The sequence below is a fragment of the Erythrolamprus reginae genome, chromosome 9 (assembly GCF_031021105.1).
Source record: "Erythrolamprus reginae isolate rEryReg1 chromosome 9, rEryReg1.hap1, whole genome shotgun sequence".
NCBI classification, from domain to species: Eukaryota; Metazoa; Chordata; class Lepidosauria; order Squamata; family Dipsadidae; genus Erythrolamprus; species Erythrolamprus reginae.
In genome coordinates this window covers 46,621,443-46,634,657 of record NC_091958.1, presented here as the reverse complement: position 1 = coordinate 46,634,657, position 13,215 = coordinate 46,621,443, and the positions used below count along the sequence as shown (strand labels likewise).

At 44.3% G+C, this 13,215-nt stretch overlaps 1 protein-coding gene across 3 annotated transcripts in view; it reads left to right on the top strand.

Annotated features, from left to right (window-relative positions):
• The window catches only part of NUBP2 (NUBP iron-sulfur cluster assembly factor 2, cytosolic), an 18,159-nt gene extending 4,944 nt beyond the window's left edge, over positions 1–13,215 (top strand). For 2 of the 3 annotated variants that reach the window (XM_070761093.1, XM_070761094.1), the window contains exons 2-7: positions 2,048–2,166; positions 6,617–6,815; positions 8,307–8,461; positions 9,966–10,076; positions 11,959–12,028; positions 12,529–13,215. In XM_070761093.1, the coding sequence (XP_070617194.1) occupies positions 2,048–2,166; positions 6,617–6,815; positions 8,307–8,461; positions 9,966–10,076; positions 11,959–12,028; positions 12,529–12,674 (800 nt within the window). In that variant the 3' untranslated portion in view covers positions 12,675–13,215. Of the gene's footprint in view, positions 1–478; positions 640–2,047; positions 2,167–6,616; positions 6,816–8,306; positions 8,462–9,965; positions 10,077–11,958; positions 12,029–12,528 lie in introns of those variants that run through there. The other variant, XM_070761092.1, reaches the window with a different exon arrangement.

The following is a 13,215-nucleotide window of genomic DNA, read 5'->3' as shown; positions in this document are numbered from 1 at the left end:
GAGAACAGTTGCTCTGCTCTCTGATCCTATTCTAAGAAATTGTTTTCATTTGACCTTGGGCAATGTAGTCAAAACATACAAGCTTTGATGAAAATGTAGCCCATACAGAGAGCGTCTGGGTGATAAATTAAACGTTTTTGTTTGTTACGCAGTCTCCCTAATCTAAAAATTTACATGGTTTGATCGTTTTCCCAGCTTGATATAATCCAGATGTCCTCTCAGAATTTCCTAGCCAGCAGAGTCATGTGGATGGGAAGTTCTGGGAACTGTATGCCCAAACCAGGAGGTTGCCATGTAGGGTAAAGTTGTCCATCAAACCTGGCTGACCTTTCCGTTGTTGGCCAACAATAAGGCTTGTGAGTTTATATTCAGATCTGTTCATCAGGGTATGCAGCAATCCCAACTTGAAAAGGTGATTCAGAGCACATGCGTACACTTACATCACACCAATAGATATCTCCTTTGGGAAATTGCATCTGTTTTTTAAGATTTACAGAAGGAAAAAAGAGGCACTTGACATGCCCTCACATATTAGACCAGCTTTCCAGTTCATGCAGGAATGAGGGCAATTATAATCCATGATGCAAGTTTTGGTGGATTTCGGGAAGGTTTTTAATATACTAGTTGTATTCATTTCAGGTAAACTGTAACTTTTCTTTGGCTTTGACTTAGTGCAATGTATGACCCAGCCGGTATTAGCTTAGTCAAACCACAATTAACCCCGTAGGTTAGTGTGGGATGTGATTCCGTTCTTGACATCCTGTCACTTCTACAGCCACCTCTTTACATAAGAGCTTTGTTGCTTTTGCAGTTTCTGGCTTCTTTGGGAAATATAAAAGCAGCCATATCTCCTGTACTTGGGGATTGGTAAATATTGTTCTGTTGTACGTTTGGGAAAAGGGAAAGAGTTACTTTCTGAATTGTGGAGGTTTGTGTTTTAGAGTCTGCAGAATGGCTCCTAAGCTTTATCTCTTTTTACCTCCTCCTTTTTGTTCTTCCTCTCCCCCTCCTCCTCCTCTTCTCCTTCCTCTTCCCCTCCTCCTCCTTTTTGTTCTTCCTCTCCCCCTCCTCCTCCTCTTCTCCTTCCTCTTCCCCTCCTCCTCCTTTTTGTTCTTCCTCTCCCCCTCCTCCTACTCCTTCCTCTTCCCCTCCTCCTCCTTTTTATTTATTTATTTATTTTATTTTATTTTATTAGATTTGTATGACGCCCCTCTCCGAAGACTCCAAAGACTTTTGTTCTTCCTCTCCCCCTCCTCCTCCTCTTCTCCTTCCTCTTCCCCTCCTCCTCCTTTTTGTTCTTCCTCTCCCCCCTCCTCCTACTCCTTCCTCTTCCCCTCCTCCTCCTTTTTGTTCTTCCTCTCCCCCTCCTCCTCCTCTTCTCCTTCCTCTTCCCCTCCTCCTACTCCTTCCTCTTCCCCTCCTCCTCCTTTTTGTTCTTCCTCTCCCCCTCCTCCTCCTCTTCTCCTTCCTCTTCCCCTCCTCCTCCTTTTTGTTCTTCCTCTCCCCCTCCTCCTCCTCTTCTCCTTCCTCTTCCCTTCCTCCTCCTTTTTGTTCTTCCTCTCCCCCTCCTCCTCCTCTTCTCCTTCCTCTTCCCCTCCTCCTCCTTTTTGTTCTTCCTCTCCCCCTCCTCCTACTCCTTCCTCTTCCCCTCCTCCTCCTTTTTGTTCTTCCTCTCCCCCTCCTCCTCCTCTTCTCCTTCCTCTTCCCCTCCTCCTCCTTTTTGTTCTTCCTCTCCCCCTCCTTCTCTTCTCCTTCCTCTTCCCCCCCTCCTACTTTTTGTTCTTCCTCTCCCCCTCCTCCTCCTCTTCTCCTTCCTCTCCTCCTTTTTTGTGGTCTGTTTAAGGATAAGACCTGATGCCTAATTTGCATAAGGGGCACAATTTAACCAACCAAAACAATTACAGGAATTTGCAGGATGCCATTTCAGTCAGAATTGGAAGGAAGTCTTGGGTTGTGCTTGATTCTGCAAACCCTCCTCTAGCTCCTCATCTCTTATTTTTCCTCTCTTTTTTTTTGTCTCTGCTTATTTTCTCTTGTTCCTGGTTAGAGCGAGGCCAATTGGCTGGGGTCCAGCACATCATCCTGGTGCTGTCAGGGAAAGGGGGTGTTGGGAAGAGCACCATCTCCACAGAACTGGCTCTGGCTCTCAAGCATGCTGGGAAGAAGGTATGTGCCATTTATCTATCTATCTATCTATCTATCTATCTATCTATCTATCTATCTATCTATCTATCTATCTATCTATCTATCTATCTATCTATCTATTGGATTTGTATGCCGCCCCTCTCCGCAGACTCGGGGCGGCTAACAACAGCAGCAAAACAGTATATAACAAAATCCAATACTAAAAAAAAACCAGTTAAAAACCCATTATATAAAAAACCAATCATACATACAAACATACCATGCATAAATTGTAAAGGCCTAAGGGGAGAGTGTATCTCGGTTTCCCCATCATTTCAAGACAGGGCTGTACCAAAGTTAAAGCAGCCCCCATCACCACCTCACACAATACTCTGAATTTCTAGTGATTTGAAAGAAGCTTTTTTTGGGAGGGGGGGGCGTCAGAAAAAGAGAGATGAGGACTACAGGTTGCCCACCCAGCCCTACAAAGTAAGCCATGTAAAAGTGGGAACTTTTTAAGATTTGTAGACTTTCAACTCCCAGAATTCCCCAGCATGGCTGGTTGAGGAATTCTGGGAGCTGAAGTTTGAAAACCCCTGATCAGTGAAGGGCTACCAAAATTTTTACTACCACGTTGTGGGCGTGGCTTATGCAGAAGCCCCTGCATTTTCTTTCAACATCTTTCAGTGCAAAATGGGTTCTCTGGGGTGGAGCTCCATTTTCGCTACCCCACTGGGTCCGTCCCCCCCATCCGGGCAGCAGCCCACCCCCTGCCCCTGATGTATTGCAAATTAGGGATTTCTGGATGAAACCTGGAGATATACAGATCTCTTTGATAGGGCTGTACCTGCTAGACCAAGACTGTGATTTGATACCCACTTATTTCCCTGTGTCCTGCTATGATTATCACAACTGGTTGGATTGGGAAACGGAAGGTATCCAAACATAGGAAGCTTTCTTTCCTGTTAGGCTGAAGGAGGCTTAAGGAAGCAGTTGGCGTGAGTCATTTAACTCTTGCAGAGTCATCTCCCTCTAAGGCATGGTGGATACCGTGAGGCATTAAAAGCTGCACTTGGGCCCTGGGCTTTTTCCCTCCCCTGTAGAGATGGTGCTGATTCAGCCGGTTAAATTAAGTGGCATGGTTTCCTGATGTTCTGGAGTGGGAAAACATACAAAGCCTCTAGGCTGGCATCCTGTAGGAAAATGCATTGAACTCTCCAGAGATAGAGAGAGAGAGAGAGAGAGAGATAGACAGAGAGAGAGAGAGAGAGAGAGAGAGATAGAGAGAGATAGGGATAGATAGATAGATAGATAGATAGATAGATAGATAGATAGATAGATAGATAGATAGATAGATAGAGATAGATAGATAAATGGAGAGAGAGAGAGAGAGATTTATTTATTTATTTATTTATTTATTTATTTATTGGATTTGTATGCCGCCCCTCTCCACAGACTCGGGGCGGCTAACAACAGTAATAAAAAAACAGCATCTAAATCCAATACTAAAACAGCTAAAAACCCTCATTTGTAAAACCAAACATACATACATACAAACAAACAAACATACCATGCATAAATTGTAAAGGCCTAGGGGGAAAGAATATCTCAGTCCCCCCATGCCTGACAGCAGAGGTGGGTTTTAAGGAGCCTACGAACGGCGAGGAGGGTGGGGGCAATTCTAATCTCCGGGGGAAGTTGGTTCCAGAGGGCCAGGGCCGCCACAGAGGAGGCACTTCCCCTGGGCCCCGTCAAACAACATTATTTTGTTGACGGGACCCGGAGAAGCCCACTCTGTGGGATCTAACCGGTCGCTGGGATTCGTGCAGCAGAAGTCGGTCTCGTAGATACCCAGATCCCCAGTAAATGGAAAATCTCTGCCCTGCCTACTCCAGACCAACAGTGGGGTGCTCCCAGTTTGGCGTACCAGTAGCAGCGGTGGTGGGAGGCTCCGCCCACCTCCTGGGACGCTTCTGCGCATGCACAGAAGCATTGAGCACATGCACAAATCGGTAGCGATGGGATTTAGAAGCCACTACTGCTCCAGACCTTAGCCACGAAGGAAAACAAAATAAACAAAACGTTCAGAAGTTGTTATATTTATGTAGCTACTTACCAAGCACATCTAAATTATATTAAAGTCAACCAAAATATCTTTACAATCCCCAAGGCATGTCACAAATTTAAAATGTTTGGAAATTGAAAGCTGAAAATCTTGACACATCCTATGAAGTACAGACTGAGAGAGAGAGAGAGATTATCTGCGCCCAATGCAAGTCAAAGCAGGGAGCAGCGGGATGGAGCGTTTATTTGCTATTGGCTGTACTTGTTGGGATTGATGGCAGCTGGTCTAATATTGGAAGGACTATAGGATTGCCAGCTATTGTATAGAGTGGAGGGGGGAGAGGTAAATATTGTGTCAGGAGATCTGTGAAACGCAAGAGGTATCCGTGATAAGATTATTTGCTCTACCTTTTGAGCTTTGCATAGGCAGGGTGCACCTTATCACCTCGAGGTTCGATTACTGCAACGCTCTCTACATGGGGCTACCTCTGAAAAGTGTTCGGAAGCTCCAGATCGTGCAGAACGCGGCCGCGAGAGCCATCATGGGGCTTCCCAGATTCGCCCACGTATCTACAACACTCCGTGGCCTGCATTGGCTGCCGATCAGTTTCCGGTCACAATTCAAAGTGTTGGTCATGACCTTTAAAGCCCTACATGGCATTGGACCAGAGTACCTCCGGAACCGCCTGCTACCACACGAATCCCAGCGGCCGATAAGGTCCCACAGAGTTGGCCTTCTCCGGGTCCCGTCGACTAAACAATGTCGTCTGGCGGGCCCCAGGGGAAGAGCCTTCTCTGTGGCGGCCCCGGCCCTCTGGAATCAACTCCCCCCGGAGATTAGAACTGCTCCCACCCTCCTTGTCTTCCGTAAACTACTTAAGACCCACCTATACCACCAGGCATGGGGGATTTGAGACATCTTTCCCCCAGGCTTATTATAATTTATGTTTGGTATGTATGTGCTGTTTGGTTTTTAATTATGATAGGGTTTTTAGGGGTTTTTTTAATATTAGATTTGTGCCATTATAATATTGTTTTTTATCGTTGTTGTGAGCCGCCTCGAGTCTTCGGAGAGGGGCGGCATACAAATCTAATAAATAATAATAATAATTATTATTATTATTATTATTATTATTTTGACCCAACTGCTTCATAGCTCCCACTCAAGCTATCACAGGTTATTTCATGGTTTGCTGTTCTGCCTTTCCTTCTCAGGCGCACATTTTCCAATCGAAGACAACTCTAGATGCCTAGCTTGGTTGGTTGGTTGGTTTGGTTTCTGGAGTTTTAATAAGGCTGCTCCTTATTTTGTACTCACGTAGCGATCACAGGGAACTGCAGTTTACATGGTCTCAATTCTGTGGAATTGCCAGATTTTAATTTAAATGACGTGGCCAAAGTCTCGGCAGATTTCAAATGAGAATGCCAACATTTCAAGACGTTCCGTAGTCGCCTGTTTTTAAACCAGCGCTCTCCTTGCAGACCGTCAATAGCCGGGGTGGCGCAGCAGGTAGAGTGCTGTATTGCAGCCCACTGAAGCTGACTGTAGATCTGTAGGTCAACAGTTCAAATCTCATCACCGGCTCAAGATTGACTCAGCCTTCCATCCTTCCAAGGTGGGTAAAGTGAGGACCCGGATTGTGGGGGCAACAGGCTGGCTCTGTTAAAAAAAGTGCTATTGCTAACATGTTGTAAGCCGCCCTGAGTCTAAGGAGAAGGGCGGCATAAAAATTGAATAGATAGATGGATGGATGGATGGATGGATGGATGGATGGATGGATGGATGGATGGATGCATGCATGGATGGATGGATGGATAGATAGATACAGTAGATAGATAGATAGATAGATAGATAGATAGATAGATAGATAGATAGATAGATAGATAGATAGATAGATAGATAGATAGATACATTAGGTAGGTAGGTAGGTAGGTAGGTCGATAGATAGATAGATAGATAGATAGATAGATAGATAGATAGATAGATAGATAGATAGATAGATAGATAGATAGATAGATAGAGTAGACAGACAGACAGACAGACAGATACATACATACATACATACATACATACATACATACATACATACATACATACATAAATAGTGTCTGAACTGTGGATTGGCAGTAATAGCAGTAGCACTTAGGCTTATATACCACTTCACAGTGCTTTACAGCCCTCTCCAAGCAGTTTTGCAGAGTTAGCCTCTTGTCCCCAACCATCCAAGTCCTCATTTTACCCACCTTAGAAGGATGGAAGGCTTGAGTCAACCTTGAACCTGGTGAGATTCAAACTGCCAAATTGCAGGCAGGCAGGCAGCAGACGTAGCCTGCAGTGCTGCCCTCTAACCACCCCGCCACCCTTATTCCAGGCAAAAGCCTTGCGAGGTCTTTCTTTCAGAACATATGACTGCTTGTTTCTCTCTAGGTCGGGATCCTCGATGTGGACCTGTGCGGCCCCAGCATCCCTCGCATGATCAATGTGCAGAACCAAGATGTTCACCAGTGTGACAGTGGCTGGGTGCCCGTCTTCTTGGACCAGGACAAAAGCATCGCAGTCATGTCCATTGGCTTCCTTCTGGAGAAACCAGATGACGCCGTGGTGTGGAGGGGGCCAAAGAAAAACGGTACGGCATACGTCCTTGACCTATGACCACAACCATGGCCCAGATTTTCTGTTGCTAAGTGAATCAGTTGTTAAGTGAATTTTGCACTATTTTACAATCTTTCTTGACACAGCTGTTCAGGGAATCCCTGCAGCTGTTTTTTTTTTTTTGGATAAATTTTATGCATTTTTATAGTAATAAAACAAATACACACAACACAAAAACAGGGCACAGTGATATGTGCTCCCGACGCCACCCAACATCAATCATTCAATCCCTCCACCAAATGAGGGTGTACTAGTTTAAAATATTTTAAATCCAGGAACATTAACATATTTAAAAAGTATTGAGTGATTCCAATTTATCCAGTTTTTATCATTGTTGTTAGCCGCCCCGAGTCTACGGAGAAGGGCAACATACAAATCCAATAAATAAATAAAATAAATAAATTATTCTTTATAACTCAGTCTCAAATTCTACTAGCCATAAAACCTCTGACCCTATTCCATCTCCCCATCAGTTTTCCCCACTTTATTTTCATTGATCACATTCATTTTAATAGCCATGATTTCAAATTGAATGTGTTCCACCATGTCCCGATACCAATTTTGTATTGCCCATTTTGGTGCATCCTTCCAACCTAAAACTATTACTGCTTGGGCACTTTCTGTAGCTCCTTCCTTAATTTCTCTGAAATCACCCATATCCCTCCTGGTTACTAATACTGCCATCTCCTTTGTAATCGCCCATTTTTTATTTGTATTTGTATTTATTAGATTTGTATGCCGCCCCTCTCCGAAGATTCGGGGCAGCTAACAATATAAAAAGACAATGTAAACAAATCTAATATTAAAAACAATCTAAAAAACCCCAATTTAAAGAACCACTCATACATACAAACATACCATGTATAAATTCTATAAGCCTAGGGGGAAGGGAAATTTCAATTCCCCCATGCCTGACGACAGAGGTGGGTTTTAAGGAGCTTGCGAAAGGCAAGGAGGGTGAGGGCAACTCTGATATCTGGGGGGAGCTGGTTCTAGAGGGTCGGGAATTTTATATTTAACATCCTATTAATCTCATCTTGCATCTCTTTCCAAAATTTCTGCACTACCGAGCACTCCCAAAATATACACCTTAACATTCTTAAAAATACGCGCAAGTTGTGCAGGTGTATGGTACCACTTAGGAATCCCTGCAGCTGTTAAATTAGTAACACGCTTAAGTAAATTTGGATTCAGAAGGTCACAGAAGGGGATCGAAAGACCCCAGGGCACTGCAACCGTCATAAATGGTTCTGAATTTTGCTCACCTGACCATGAGGATGCGGCAGTGTTCGTAAGTGTGAAAAACGGTCCTAAGTCTACTTTTTTCAGTTCTGTAACTTCGGTCATCCAATGAACTGTTGTAAGTGGTTAGGACTGTCTTCTGCGTCACTTGGGTGGAGAAACATGGGGACATGTCTCTCGTATTCTTCCATGTGATCCTCATTTGCATGTTGTATCTTTCTAGCTTTAATAAAGCAATTCATCAGCGATGTTGCCTGGGGAGAACTCGACTTCTTGGTTGTGGACACGCCCCCTGGGACGTCGGATGAGCACATCTCCACCGTAGAATCCCTCCGGCCTTTTAAACCTCTGGGGGCCGTTTTGGTGACCACACCTCAGGTAACAGGCACTCGCCGCCACAAGCTTTGGATGTTCCGCTAGGCTGCTTGAGTCACATTACCAGTATCCATCTGTCCGTCCATTACCCTGGGGGTGGGGAATCACTAACCTCCTCAGAGAGGGTCTGCAACTTGGGCGTCCTCCTCGATCCACAGCTCACATTAGAGAAACATCTTTCAGCTGTGGCGAGGGGGGCGTTTGCCCAGGTTCGCCTGGTGCAACAGTTGCGGCCCTATTTGGACCGGGAGTCACTGCTCATAGTCACTCATGCCCTCATCACCTCGAGGCTCGACTACTGTAATGCTCTCTACATGGGGCTACCTTTGAAGAGTGTTCGGAAACTTCAGATCGTGCAGAATGCAGCTGTGAGAGCAATCATGGGCTTTCCTAAATAGCCCATGTTACACCAACACTCCGCAGTCTGCATTGGTTGCCGATCAGTTTCCGGTCACAATTTAAAGTGTTGGTTATGACCTATAAAGCCCTTCATGGCACCGGACCAGAATATATCCGGGATCGCCTTCTGCCGCACGAATTCCAGCGACCAGTTAGGTCTCAGAGAGTTGGCCTTCTCCGGGTCCTGTCAACTAAACAATGTCGTTTGGCGGGACCCACGGGAAGTGCCTTCTCTGTGGTGGCCCCGACCCTTTGGAACCAACTCCCCCCAGATATCAGAGTTGCCCTCACCCTCCTTGCCTTTCATAAGCTCCTTAAAACCCACCTCTGATGTCAGGCATGGGGGAATTGAGACTTTCCCTCCCCCCTAGGCTTATAAAATTTATGCATGGTATGTCAGTATGTATGATTGGTTTCTTAAATTGGGTTTTTTTAAATTAACTTAAATATTAGATTTGTTTACATTGTATTATTATTGCTGTTAGCCGCCCCGAGTCTACGGAGAGGGGCGGCATACAAATCTGATTAATAAATAAATAAATCCTGCATCCAGAGAAAATGGAACCTTTTACCTGAATACCCAAAAGTGGACTCCCCAGAGATTGACATTCTGCATTTCGTTTTTCAAGACTAAGAACTGAAGACGATGCCCCTCCAGTTTTTTTCCGGGGAATCTGCTGGAGAAGCATATGGGGTGATTCAGTAGCCTAGAGATGGAGCTCTTGCCTCACAATTGGTGTGTGTGTGTGTGAGAGAGAGAGTTTGATCCTAGGTAGAGGCAGATATTTCTCTCTCTGGGCCCACTGAAAATATATCTGTGGGGAGAAAAAACCCTCCGCATTAGTGACAGGAAGGGCATCCAGCAAATAAACAGCTCCATTCAGTTGCCCAGACTTCACCCCCGCATGGGATTATGGGGTTGCTGGCTGAGGAATTCTGGGAGTTGAAGTCCACAAGTCGTAAAGTTGGCCAGAGTTGGGGACCCTTGCTTTAGAAGATGCATTCCATTGCAGCTGCAAAGGGTTGGTTGGCGGATGATCATTTCTAACAAAAGCAGTTCACGCTTGAGAGCTTTCCCCCCTGAATTGACTTTCTTTCCTTCCTGTAGGCAGTGGCAGTGGGAGACGTAAGGCGACAACTGACGTTCTGCAAGAAAACCGGTCTGCGCGTCCTTGGGATTGTGGAGAACATGAGCGGCTTTGTTTGTCCCCATTGCTCGGTGAGACTCAGGTGCCAAGCCTACATTGGCCTGTGGAATTCATTGCTGTAATTAGTGACAGCTGCACGTCTATGGGGATTCTCAGTCATCCAGGTCATGGTTGTCCCAAAGGTGCTTTTTCCAAAGGCAGCTGGACTTTCTTGGTCTTTCTTTTGAAGACGTTTCGCTTCTCATTCAAGAAGCTTCTTCAGCTCTGGGTAGATGGTGGGGAAGGGAAGGATTTATACTCCTTGCAGACAGCTGGTCATTGACATTCTCTGCAAGGAGTATAAATCCTTCCCTTCCCCACCATCTACTCAGAGCTGGAGAAGCTTCTTGGATGAGAAGCGAAACATCTTCAGAGAAAAACCAGAAAGTCCAGCTGCCTCTTGAAAAAGCACCTTTAGGACTAGTGACAGCTACAAGAATTTCTAAACCTGAGGGCAGAAGGGAAAATAGAATTGCTTCCAGTGGTGTTTGGGTATAGTTAATTGCCATCCCATCCCATAGCAAGATTGAATTATATGTGGGGGGGAGTTTCTTTTAATCCAGGGTAGATTTTTGATGTAGAGATGTGAAGATCTGGAAAATTAATCAGGACAAAATGTGAAAGATCTGACCTCTGCCTCCACCCCACAAGAATGCCCAGTAGTGCAGAACTTTTGGGGAAAAGTGCAAGAGGATATTAATAGTAGTAGATCCTTGGAACAAACTTCCAGCAGACGTGGTTGGTAAATCCACAGTAACCGAATTTAAACATGCCTGGGATAAACATATATCCATTGTAAGATAAAATACAGGAAATAGTAAAAGGGCAGACTAGATGGACCATGGGGTATTTTTCTGCCGTCAGTCTTCTATGTTTCTATGTTTCTAATAGGATGTTAAATATACGATGGACAATTACAAAGGAAATGGCAGTATTAGTTAACAGGAACGAGATGGGAGAGTTTAGAGAAATAAAAGAAGCAGCGATAGAAAGCGCTCAGGTGATAATAGTCTTGGGTTGGAAGGATGCGACAAAATGGACAATACAAAACTGGTATCAGTATATGGTGGATCATATTCAATTTGAGATTATGGATAAGAGGTTGAATTCGGCCCATGAAACTGATCTGCGGGAACTGATGGGACGATGGGACAAGGTAAGAGGATATGTGGTCAGTAGAATTCGAGACCAAGGTATAAAGAATAAATTGGAATCACTTTATAATATGTAAATAGATATATGGCTCTTGAGTTAAAATGGTATATACAAAATATGCCCCCATTTTGGTGGAGGGGTACGAATGTTGTCTGGTGGCGGGCAGTAATCACTGAGCACTTGTTCTATGTTGTGTATTTATTATAAAATCAATAAAAATATATTTTTTTAAAAAATACATCCACCCCACAAGTCTGCAGTTTTCTTGGAAAGGTTTTGCCTTTTCTTTCAAAGACTAAGCGTGTGAGATTGGTCAAAGATCTCCCAGCTGGCTCTGTGCTCAAGGGGGATTAGAATTCACCTCTCTTGGTCTCTAGCCTGGTGCCTTAACCACTACACCAAGTTTGAGCTGAAAAGTCAAATCCTTACTTTTAAAGCCTTGCAGTTTTATTTTTACGGCCAGAACTCTGTAAATGATGGTTCTCCTTGGCCTGAACTTAAACTGGACTAGAGTAGAGTAACTTCTCAGTTGCTGGGAAACTCTGAGAAGGGATCTGCTGGGTATTTTTGTGGCATACAGGGTGGATCCAGTTGTCTCTTGCAGCATTTAGGAAAAGAAAGCCATAACTTTATGAATGTGCACAAAATGATAATTCTGTTTTCCAGCAGCTGTGACCCTTATTTCCGTCCATCTTCCTTCTTACAAAATCGAGCCTTTGTCGTCACCTGCTTTTATAACAAAGTTTTCTATCCGTTCAGGAATGCACAAATATTTTTTCCAAAGGAGGTGGAGAAGAACTGGCCAAACATGCAGGTGTCCCATTCCTGGGTGAGTATTTTCTCACTGAATATTAACTAGTAGTTAGCAGACATAACTGCAAACTCCTCTATCCACGGTTGTCTCTGTGGAGAACAGTCATAGTTGCAACATCGTATTGTCTGACTGTCAATTGGTTTTACCCTGCAATTTCTCCTAGGATTACAGCTGGGAGAATACAGATTTCAAGGAGCCATTGGTGTATTTTTTTTTTATGTAGCTTGCTAGGTTCACACAGCACGCTACTATAATAATGTGGCGTGTTTGGTTTTTAATCTTAGCAACTTGGATTGTGGTTTATTGCTTAGCATAATTTGTAAAGCCTGTCAGTTGTGACTTCATGCTTAAAGCCAGCCCTAATTCAGCATAATATCTAAACCAGGTTAACGAAAAAAGATGGGATGTAGACCACAACCAGGATATCAGACATGGAAAAAAGTGACATGTTAACTTTCCTTAGGAGGATGGAAGGAAGAAAAGCATTGTTCACCTTGGTATTTTCCTTTCAACAGGCTGTGTCCCTCTGGACCCACAACTTACCCAAAGTTTGGAAGAAGGCAGAGACTTTCTCCAGGAATTTCCCAAGAGTTTAGCCTTCTCGGCATTGACTGATATTGCCAAGCATCTTTTAGCCGAGGCCTCCACCTGTAGCTCTTGAGGCAGCAACCGAGAGTGGAGTTCCTAATGGACAATGTCTCCTCATTGCTCAGGCAGAAGCGAATGAATCTGACCAGGAAGTGGGGAAAGGTCTTTGGAAAGCCACATTCTGCAGCTACCAGACTTCAGTGGAGCAAATCATGATCCCTGAAATGAGTGTTGGTGCATTCTTCCCCCAACCAACAAGGGAGCCACTGGATGCTTTGGAGTGATCTACCCTGCAGTTAATTTTGTCAGCCCTTAGATTATTTCAGTTTCACACATGAAGAACCCTGGTCCAATGTGTTACTGTTTTACACATGAGAAAATAGCATTGTTTGGATACATGTTATTGAGAGACAGACAGAGAAAACTGTGGGTGCTTACATTCTGGATCTCTTCCTCTGTCACCATCCGTTGAAGCCTTTTAAATTGGTGCGTGTCAGTGAATGATCAGTGAAACTCAAAACTGGCATTCTCCATTGCTGTGCAGAATTGATCATGACTCAGGATTTATTTTTTTTTAAAATAACTGAATAAATTGTTTTCAATTGCAATCAAAA